Genomic DNA, 11,338 nt, shown 5'->3' on the forward strand with positions numbered 1-11,338 from the left:
CCTAGTGGTGCTATTTGTTCAATTGAAAAATAAATATAGCACACAGGTGGCGCTCTCTGTTGCTGCGGGCCGTTAGAGGTGCCGCCAACGCCTTTTTTGCAACTCGTGTCGCAAGAGGGGTAAGAAAGGCGTCTTGCGTTCCGCACACACATGTAAATTAGGAGTTGTGGACACAAATTGTGACAAGGAGCGAGGCGAGCCGAGCGAGTTGTCACGGTTTGTGTCACAACTCCTAATTTACATGTGTGTAGACAGAATCCATCAGGAATTTGAGTAACATCAATTTTAGTTACGCAAAAATTGAGCACCAGAATAATTTAAATCCTTGTGTTCTTTCATACCTTGTTAAAGGCTTGACATGTGATAACACCAACATAACACCAACAACAGTTCTTTATCAGTGGGGATTGAAGAAAAAAATGGAAACATCATCACACAGTTGACCCCCATGCAAAAACACTCCAGGATGTCACGGGACTGTTTGGTGTCCGTCTGCCAATTTCTAACTTCAAATTCCAATGTTAAATTCACATTAAATTTTCAATATTTCTTAGTTGTCTAAATTTTACTAATTCTTTTAAAAAACTATCACCTGCCAAACATCCCCAAAAATCACTCAAAAAATTACAAAATACCGCAATACATAGATACATGGGATGAGTGAAGTTTCCTTGGATTCCTTGAAACACCAACAAGATCGATATTTCCGTTTAAGGTGGCTGATAATGGGTTTCAGTATTTCCCAGTCCTTAGTTCAGGACTAAAAGCCTTCATCAATTGCTATTACAGTAATGGTATGAAACAAATGTTCAATCATTCATCAACAAGTTGTGATCATTTTCTTGACAATAGTAGTTCCCCGTTAAACAGTTGTAGTACTGTCCCATCAAAGTGCAATGCCTGGAAAATACCGAAAAGCACACGACCTTCAGGTGAAACCGCACCTTACAGTATTACCAATACACTGCACTTTGCTAAGTCTTAAAACTTTACATTTTCTAGTCGTCTACTTCAATCGTTTATTTGAATTGTGTGAAATACATTTATAAATTGAAACCATCATGTCGTTAAGTAATAATGCAATCTCGACATGCACAGTACAACGTTCTAGATATTATATTATGCACACTAATACAGCTCATGCAAGCCCTGTGACTTACACAAACACAGTCGGACTGAGTGCTACTTAAGTAACTGCTTCGTGGTTTCTGCTGTACTGAACCCTGCCTTTCAAGGCAAAGCGCCCGATTTTAAGCTTCTCAAGCTTCTCAATGTTCTTGTTACACCTGGGGGAAGGAGACATGAAAAAGCTTATAATAAGTCGTCGGACGCTTTCGTTTTGCGTCTTAATTATTTCAAGGAAGAATAACATCATATTCTTAATTACGTCGGTTGTATGTTACACGATTTGAATTCACAAAAAATTGTACATTAATTTATCAGTTTGACAACACTCAAAACAAAACGAAAAGCTTCGCACCCTGTTTTGGCTTTCTTTCAGCGCCGCAATGTTATCATGAAAAATGTTCTCGTGACAATGAATAGTGATTTATTTCTGACATAAAAAGAAAGTGAAAAAAATAGACCATTTTACAGTTGTCTGCTCAGTGACCTGGCCTTTGAATGGAAGTGAGGCTGAAGGTGACCTTGTTTTGATACAGACCTCACTGCTTTTCTTGTGTAAATCATGTTGTTCTGATGCTAACTAGTTTGCATTTACATGATAAAGCAGGGAGGTTTGTATCAATGTAAGGTCACCTCCAGCCTCGCTACCATTCGAAGGCCAGGTTACTTGGAAGGCAACTGTAAAATGGACTATTAGCCCATCGCAAATAAGGGAAAAAAGACGTATTATACATAAGAGGAATAAATGTTGGGAAAATTCTTTCTTTGAACCCACTTGACAAACTAGAGTAATTTTAAGGACCCTAGTCAGCCACCCCTTGAAATCCGTGAAATCCGCTATTTTCGATGCCAATGAAACTATGAAAACTGTATGGTGAAAAGAAACCTTACTGCACCGCCGCAAGTTGTGTTACTGGAAGTCTGTTAAATAACCTTTTGCAGTTTCCCAATGATATCATATGTTTAGACACGCTCCGCGTGAAATATAATACGAAAAATCCTGTATGACAACTAAAACAAAGGCGTGGCTGACTAGGGTCAGTAAAGGCCAAATCGAAGCTTAGAAGAACGAGGAGTGGAAACACACAGCTAAGGAAATTTCAGCTGCGTTGCAGGTTACACTGACCGGGTAATAAATTCCAAATGTTTGTCCAATGGGTGCGATATCTACCGCTCAATGGTGGTGTGGAGAATGTGTCTCAATTATACGCTACGTCAGCTAAGTTAGGGACGAAATGGAGTAGAAGATCGCTACTTTTGACAAAAACAAGGCTCATGGAAGAAACTGTCCATCTACACCAAAACGAAGTGTCACAACTAACAAATGGCCCACACGTAGTTTGGGAATTTTCACAACCTTTTTTGATTCATAGCGGAGCTCCTTAGCGGCCCGAAGGACCGCTGAGCGTTGCCCCATAGCCATAGAAAATTACAAGTAGAGGAACCATGTAGCTGAGTTTTCATGGTCATCATGGCTAGCGGCATGGTCCGCGAACGCTTGCGCCGTGCGACGAACAACGTACGTCGTGCAACATGGCGGCCATGGTCATTCGAGATTTTTAAAGGTCTTAAACGAGGATTCGGGGCAAGACAAATGTAGATTACGGATAAAATTACTGAGCGACACTACAGAGCAAAACATCTGAATGATTTATTATCCAACTGCTCTATTTTTTTTTTTTTTTTTTTTTTTTTTTTTTTTTATGTGTGAGTGTATCGAAACCTCTATGCGCCTTTACCCAGAAAATGCGGCTCTCGTTCGATTGCTACACGGTTAAATTTTAATTTTATTGGTCTTTTTTGGTGGCATTCATTTTCCGTAACCGTAAAACGAGCAATTAACTTTATGGTCCTTTATCTTCTTTCGACTGGATGATGTGGACGTTTCAGTTAGATCTAAACGAAGTTATGATTTGAAAACGCGGGAAAAATTTTTGCGCGGTGTTCACTTTGTAGGCTGAATGAAATCGCTAGTAAAAGGAGAACTTTCTTACCGAAATATTTCTCGCACGATGACCTAAAAAGTCATCTACAGTATATTCCATGAAATTGTGGAAAACGAATAAGGTTTACGAGGAGACCCGAAATAATTGCGAATGATATTCCTTGTGCAAGTCCAGTTTGCTTGTTTCTGTTGTTTGCGGTTGAATCTACGGCTGTCATGCATCATCAAGAATAGCTTAAGCTTAAATGATTGTGTCGAAACGAAGCTAACTACTGCATGGATCATGTCCGCTGAAGAAAGAAACAGGACTCTGATGCAAGGTAACAACCTGTACTGAATTGCTGAACCTTATTTTATGACAGGAAATGTTATTACCTTCTGAACGCAATTTCGAGAGATTCCGCCAGTGTCGGCAAGGTTTAGATCTTTCCGTGATTTCTTTGCCGCTTTCAGTCGCTTTGGTATGCAGTACATTTATGCTTACATGTCAGCTCATATTGTTTTCATTTTGTTCCCTGAGTTGGTTTTATTTTAGACTTATTTTGCTATGGATTTACTGATTATTTATTGGCGTAAGTTGATTTTCTTCGGCCGATCGATTTCTAATTCCTTGAAGTGATGTTCTGACAGATGAGAGTTTATTTCTTATTGCTGTTATTTTGACTTTAAGCCGTAAATTCTCTCGGCAGAAGAAATTCATACAGTATAGGTGACGTTTTTCGAATTGTTGAACGACGACAAAGCAGAAAGGTCGAGCAAAATTTGTTTAAACTGTGAGAAATAAAAAAAAAGCTAAAAAGATGAACACCGATTTGCTAAGTTTTAAATGAGTTTCCCTAATGGTCGCGGGTCGCGGGTCGCGGGTTTCAAGTCGCGTGTCGCGGGTTTTAAATAAGTCGCGGGTTTTGAAAAAGTCGCGGGTTTTGAAAAAAGTCGCGTGTTTTTAAAAAGTTGCGAGTTTTCAATAGAATGCATTTATTTCTCAGTAGAATTTATTCAAACAAATTTAAACCGGTTGCAAAGACGCCGGTTTTAAAATGATCGCGTTTTCTTAGGAACTACGTTACGAAGTAACGTTGCGAGTTAGACAATCAAATTGCGAAGTTCGGAACAAACTTCCCAAACTTTGCCGACTGAACTTCTGAACTTCCCAAGTTTGCAAGTTGAGGAGGAACGAGACACGTTACAAAGTGGTGGCAGAAATATAGATTGAAAACAACGTTGCACGCGAGCGATCATGAAGTTGAATCAAAGTATTCATGATTGAACGCGTACGGTTGATAAATATATTTTACCAGTATTCTGTGGCAAAAACTCTTTAAAATATTTTTAACTGGCGCAGATTTTAAAAACCCTTCTGTAGTTATGTTGACAGAAATGGTTTTGCTTCGCTAAACCATCGGAAGAAAACACGTACCATAAAAATAGAATTGAGCCTTAAACGTGTCGCGACTTTTAATTCAAATTTGTCTGACTCTTTCGCATTTGTATAAAATTAATTTCACGTGAAGATCGGTAAAGCCGTCCAGTTTCATTCGGTTTGCAAACGCAGAAGACTTGACATTGAAGTTAAAGCCTCACAAAATTTTAAAGCTGTATTTGCTGTATATAAAAAGTTAAATTTGACCAAATTTCAGCCGACGTAAAATTTATTTATCGGCAGATCGCTCATGCGAAACGACGTCAGGCTCTTCAACTTCAACCAAATATTTTGTAACTCTAACCACTGGAATCGCTGGAACATTACCGCTGCTGCTATGTTTTCTTCGCCTAAATTTCCGACATGACCATGACTTTCGAGCAACATGTCTTGTTCCTCCTCAACTTGCAAACTTGGGAAGTTCAGCCGGACCAAAGTTGGGGAGTTTGTTCCGAAGTTCGTAATTTGATTGTTTAACCCGCAAAGTAATTGGCTACTTTGTAACGTAGTTTCCAAGAAAACGAGTTTAAATTTGTTTGAATGAATTTTACTGAGAAATAAATGGTTTCTATCGAAAACTCGCAACTTTTTAAAAACACGCGACTTTTTTTAAAACCCGCGACTTTTTCAAAACCCGCGACTTATTTAAAACCCGCGACACGCGACTTGAAACCCGCGACCCGCGACCCGCGACCATTAGGGAAACTCGTTTTAAATTTGCGTACGTGAGCAACCCATTTGAGTGCACCGATGTTAAGACAAGAAAGGCGAGACGGGGATATTTGTCCACGAAATATATTGACGTCTCTTTTGTATAAAGCAAAAAGATAAGAGGATCGCGAAACTATTTTCCATTCTTAGAAAGCAGAGAATTAACTCTTAAATAATTTTTAGGCCATGAGTTGTTCTGCCTCGATATTATCATTTTTGTTGTACCGTATAAAGACATACATTTTAACCATGATCGATTTAAATGGGCCAGCGTATACATTAAAGCTTTGAATGACCGCATATTTATCAAATGGAAAAATTGAAAACTCCAGTGAAAATTAAAAAAATGGGGAGCTCCGCTTTTTAGGCTTGCCTAAATCTATATATTAGATGGAAAATTTCACAATTAAATCTGAAAAGTTGAAAGGTATGAGACACTTATCAGGAGAGAGTGTTAATGTTTTACGCTTAGATTAACCTATTTCACCCTACTTGTTTAATTTGCAAAGTTAAAAGACGTCATCCAACTTGATTGTGTTTTTTTTTTTCATTGACTTTCTACGAGCTAGTGATGCGCGGGCTTAGGCTAATCAAACTCAAAACAGGTAAGCGAGCAGCAACATTCTGTACAGACTGAAGATTTTTTTTCTTTTTGCTGGTGTTGTTGTGGTTTTTGAGGTTTTAAGCTTAGAGAAACTACCTATATCCTACTAATATCTTTTAATGTGTTAGATTAAAAGGCGTCCTCCAGATTAATTGCTTTAACTTTTCTTCACGTGATGCGCAAGGTTATCAAACTCAAACCAGCTAACATAAGTGAATCCAACAGTATTGGATTTGTATATCTGTCATACTGTTCAATTTAGTCAGCACCACAGTAGCGAAGACTACACCGGTGTTTTGGAGGTGTTCCATTGAGGTAATAAACAAAGTAATCGCCGCAGTTTCGCACTCGAATGTTGATGGACCAAGCGCACGTGTTTTGGCCCCAGTTGAAACAGACCTGTCTGGTGACTTGACCATCTTCCACTGTAGGGTGAGCACCGTTTAACCAGCCAGTGGCGTCCGCTCCACAGTGGCTCACGGGAACAACTGTCGTGGCCATTTTGGTTCCTGCGTCTCCGAGGAATCGAAACCAGGCCGGACCAAGCGAGCTATCACATCCGACAGGGTTACGACCAGCTGTGTTTTTCCTGCCACCATCAGTCAGGGCTTGGTAGTTAATGCATTCTAAGAAAAGGAAATTTGAATGTCTTTTAAAACGAAAACAAATCACTGAGCAGACTGTAAAACGCCACTGTGCAATCTGCTACTAAGCGGAGACTGGACTGTTTTAGGCTTACTCTGGCACCTTAAGTTACAGTAATTTGGGGCGACTTTTAGGCGATTAAAGCGGCTGTAGGCGACTTAAGCAACTTTGGCAGAAAGACATAGCGACGTTGGGCGATTTTGGGCGACTTAAGGCGAATAAAGGCTGCTTTTGGGGATCGTAGGCGTCTAAAATTAAAATTGTAGTGAAATTTCACCAGACTTATTGCCGGCTGAACTCTTCTGGAAAATGAAATGTATTATGCATAAGTTAACATTAACCCATCTACATTACCTTAAATGTCTGGTAGCACCAAAGATAAAATGAAAATGAACAGACACGAAGCTTTCACAGTAATCTTTTGGAGACAATTAAACAAAAAAGACGCTAAATTAAAGTGCACCTGCCTGTTTTTCTGTTATGTAGTAAGCAAGGAAGCTCCTTAATTGCTGAGATGTATATAGTTTAAATAATGAGGAAAACTAATATACCAATTCTTCTTCGATCTCGCTGAATTATTTTGTCGCTAAATTCTGTATTCTTCATTAGGCAAGATTAAGTTAGCTTTTTGACTAAGAAGTAACGTCTGTTTTAATACCTTCTATCAGCATGTTACATTCAGCCTGAATAACCTCGCCCAGTTTGATTGTATCAAACCAGTAGTTACCACTGACCGCATTCTCTTCTTCACTTGCCTTGATTTCGGAGCATGACTCAGCCGGCAACTCGGGAATGGAGCCCAGAGGTGCTGGAAATAGACAATTAAAAACCAGCGTCACTTTTCTTGATTAAAAGCAATCACAACGCCACGTTCTTAAGGCTAAAATAGGAAACCTTGTTGCAGAAACTTTGTTGCGGAGGCAAATGATATGCAGTTTAGCCGCGCAGGAAACATGTTGCGGAAGGAAATTTAGCTCCTCGGAAACAAGAAAATGTTTTCGCCTCAGGATAAAAAACAATTTTGCTCCAGACACAAATTTTAATTCCTAGAGATGTTGCTCAGCTTAGCCACCATGGAAGCAATGTTGACTAGTTCGTGCGCATGCGTGACACATTATTTTCACAACATCGTTCCCCATTTAGCAACCGGACAGCAAAATATTTTTCTTGCTTCCTGCTACTGTTAAAAGCTACCATAGATAACATGGTACTAAACAATGTTTCTGCAACAATGTTTCCTAGTTAAACCAGGCATTTTTAGTTTCTTTCTAATTTATCAAATTATAAATATTACTTAGTTTATCAAAGTTGTCTTTTCCGGCAAGGTTTCGACTTTCCTGCATTCTGACACGAATAAAGATACACTTAAGCTTGTTCAAATTCCCAAAAAAGCCAAAAAGTTTGATTTGACAAAAAAAAATGCTTGAAAAACATGACTGAAACACATTAGCAACTATGGGGGAATAGAGATAAGTTAAAAATGAGGAATGTTGACTGGCTTTAGAAACGTGGGGCTCAAAGCGGACAATGTTACGCAACATACAATTGTTTTCTAAATTTTAAAATCAGAACAAAGTAAATTTTCCAAAGTGGAGGCCGTTTCTGCCATTAACTTCAGCTTTGCAAAGTGCCAGTAACAAAGCAGGTATACTGAAATGTTCCATTTTAAATACAACTAGCTTAATTATGTGTTTATTTTAAGAATGACTCAGGTCACGTGAATTCCAAACTACGTCTACAAACCTCAACCCAGTGCTACTAACATGTTACATGCTTCTTGATCTCGTGCGAGATCTGTAGTCACATTGACAACTGGACTGACATATTGCTTCACAATACACTCGTCTCCCGATAACTCGAACCTTCATGGGGAATTGAAAATGGTTCGAGTTATCGGGAGTTCGAGTTATTGAGAGTTGAAAAAAAATGAACGGAAATAAGGAAAAAGCGGTGTTTACTGATTTTCTATTCATGCAATGTATACCAATGTACAGTTCCAACAAAATTAATTAGAGTTAGCCAAAAGAAATGAAGCCAAAAGAAAAGGAACAATATATTTCTAAATCACTGTTTAAACCAGAACGTAACGTAACATAAAACAAAGCAAAAAAGCTGCGAGGGTTGCAGGTTTCAAAGAGAACAACACTATAGGCTACTGCTGCAGAGTTTATGGCGATTTATGTTTTCGAGAAATGGCTAGTTCCTTTAAAGTTTTCTAAGGTTGGATTTGAAAGAATCGGTATCAACCTCCACAAACAAACTGAACGTTCGTAGCACGTCAATGGCGTGACACATTTCGTGTTTTTAGGGGCGTTTCGGGGACGGCTCTGACTCGTGTACGTTTTTATTGCAAAATTAATTCAACGTTTTGGACTACAGTACACTCTTTGTTTTGACCTGTCGGGTATTGACAGACATGGTTCGAGTTATCGAGAGTAAAATTATATAGAAAATGACCTGAAGGGAAACGAAAGTTGGTTCGAGTTAGCGGGAGATTCGAGTTATCGACGGTTCGAGTTACCGAGGGTAAAATTACAGTAAATGTCTGACGGAAATCCAGGGGAAATCGATTTTGTTTCGAGTTAGCGCGAGGTTCAAGTTACCGAAGGTTCGAGTTATCGGGAGTCGACTGTACCTCTTTCACTTGGTCGTGCCATGTAAGCTCGATGTCTGGCAGGAACATAATCTTCAGGTTTGGCTTCCTTGGTACGCTTGATTAACTCGCACATGCCTTCATCGATAGCATAATTTACGCTTTGGCATCTGATGTCATCGATACAAGCCTTCATACACTGAGGCCAGTTTATGACTTTGGTCTTGTCGAAGGCGTGTCCCTTTAGCATCTTGCCGTAGATGGATCTATGTTCTCCAGGACATGACTGAGTGGCTGTTGCAGAAACAGTCTGATACAGAATGAAGAATGCTGTTATAGCACGATATCGCCCTTGGAACATTATCAAAAGGAAACTGCTGGCATTGGACCTGTACAACGGAAAATGATAAGAAAAATGCATTATAAAAAAAGAAAAGAAAACAACAACAAAATCAACGACGACAACAAAAACAGGTTCGAACCTCTCACCAATACTAAACACACCGGGGAGAAAGGCTTGGGCTGAACCTAACCTAACATGGCTTGGAACATTAAAAATTTTTTTTTTAAGAAGTAGATAAAATATGAGCCATTGGAAACGGCCATACAGATCGGACGCGAATATTTTATTCTACTTGTGAAATAAAAACAATGAATTAAATGCAAAAATAAAATGCTGAACACCGTCACGTCAAAAAAGCGTAAAAAACTATTTCCTATCAGTGACTGCTCTCAATTTCAACGAAGTGAATAAAGACTGTACTTGTATTTGATTTCTCCTTCAATCTCGCAGAACCAAAACCCACCATGTCATTTAAAGTAACCAAATAACTTAATAATTTATCACCATACGTTTTCCATTAAAAAAGAAAGAAAAAACCCTTCATATTCAAAGTAGGTTATCGTTTTTAGTTGAAAACTATAAGCTTTTTTTATTTATTTCTTAGTTTTTTAATGATTGATTAAAAGGTCCATAAATGACGTTCAAACAGAATCGAATGTAAATTTGGAAAACAAAGTTAAAATATTAGCATATATAATGCTTTTGCGGTAAACATTAAGTACTCGATATTTCTTTGGAAGTTTAATTAAAATTCAAACAACAAAATCTGTCCCCACCGATCAATTATTAATGATGGATCTTACACTCACTAATTTAATGTCAAGAGCAAAGAAGTGTTTGAACTTTGTTGTAGCTTCGTCCTTTCTTCCACCTTGTTTTTTCTTAGTTACAAAGAACTGTATAACTAACTCAGATCAATTTGCTGTCGAGTTTTTAATTTTAACTCGTTGACAATTTTCCGTTGTTAACCTTTCGTGTTTTTCCCCCTACATAAAGGCGGCTCATCCAAACGAAGATTTCCTTTACCAGGCACTAAATATATACCTCTAACGACACACAACAATTTGGCAAACTGAAAATGATCACTTTGAAATTAGTAACTTCTTCATCGTTTCGTGCACAATTTTAGGTTATCGAGAGAGAGAGAAGTTAATTTACTATATCGAGTTTGTGATATAAACAAGGGTTGAGGGTTCAAATCACATCTTGAATTTCGGAACTTTTTCCGAGTTTTTCAGTTAATATAATGCAAAGTTTATCATTCTAAACAAGCAAATGAAACAAAAATAAAATAATAACTTTTGTATTTCGCTAAGAATTAATCATTCTAGATATCGAATATGTGTTCATTTTATAAAACAAAATAATGTATCTGTAGCAAAAATATAAAGAAAACAATCGTTTCTTCTTACTCGTTCCTTTCCGCACGACTATAAAAACAAAACAAAAACATAACGGGTGTTAAAACCAATGTCAGTGTGCAAAGCTGCTGACTTGATTATTATTAAACCGCCATTTAAATTTGACTTGTTTCATATCACACGTGTGATTACAGCAGTTGTACAAATCTGACCACGAGAATAAGGGAAAACTGACTGACTTACCGCTTTGGTTATCGTTGGTGTTACCCGTTCTTCTCACCTGAGGTGTTTAGCTAGCAATTCTCAAGAAGGAGGTGTTTAGTAAAATTGCATATTCACGACTTACAGCGCGACGCGCCTTACCGTGGCCACCCGACAAACTTTTTTGACAAGTTAGCCAATCAGAGAGCGCGAATTTGTTTGAGTTGTCCCGCCTCCTTGTTGAAAGCGCGGGTTCTAATGTTAGTCATTGACACGACGTTCGACAAAGATCTTCTTGTTCCGCAACGAGCACTGAAGAATGAAATTCCGCAGTGGCAACCAGAAGCGGGCGACTGGCAGTTGCCTATGATTATTGAGCAATATTATCAT

General features: G+C 38.4%; 1 protein-coding gene across 2 annotated transcripts; it reads right to left on the bottom strand.

Annotated features, from left to right (window-relative positions):
- Positions 1-6,062: 6,062 nt before the first annotated feature.
- On the bottom strand, positions 6,063-11,051 carry LOC144665352 (uncharacterized). Of its 2 annotated transcripts, none has more exons than XM_078526590.1 (4): positions 10,991-11,051; positions 9,086-9,432; positions 7,109-7,258; positions 6,063-6,431 (listed from the first exon to the last, which is right to left on the bottom strand). In XM_078526590.1, the coding sequence occupies exons 2-4, from the start codon at positions 9,402-9,404 to the stop codon at positions 6,064-6,066; spliced, it is 837 nt and encodes a 278-aa protein (XP_078382716.1). In that variant the 5' UTR covers positions 9,405-9,432; positions 10,991-11,051; the 3' UTR covers position 6,063. The 2 variants fall into 2 exon arrangements, with proteins under 2 accessions (XP_078382716.1, XP_078382717.1); XM_078526591.1 differs by lacking the exon at positions 10,991-11,051 and adding an exon at positions 9,533-9,571.
- Positions 11,052-11,338: the final 287 nt, after the last annotated feature.

The sequence above is a fragment of the Oculina patagonica genome, chromosome 9 (assembly GCF_052425735.1).
Source record: "Oculina patagonica isolate OP01 chromosome 9, crgOcupat, whole genome shotgun sequence".
NCBI classification, from domain to species: domain Eukaryota; kingdom Metazoa; phylum Cnidaria; class Anthozoa; order Scleractinia; family Oculinidae; genus Oculina; species Oculina patagonica.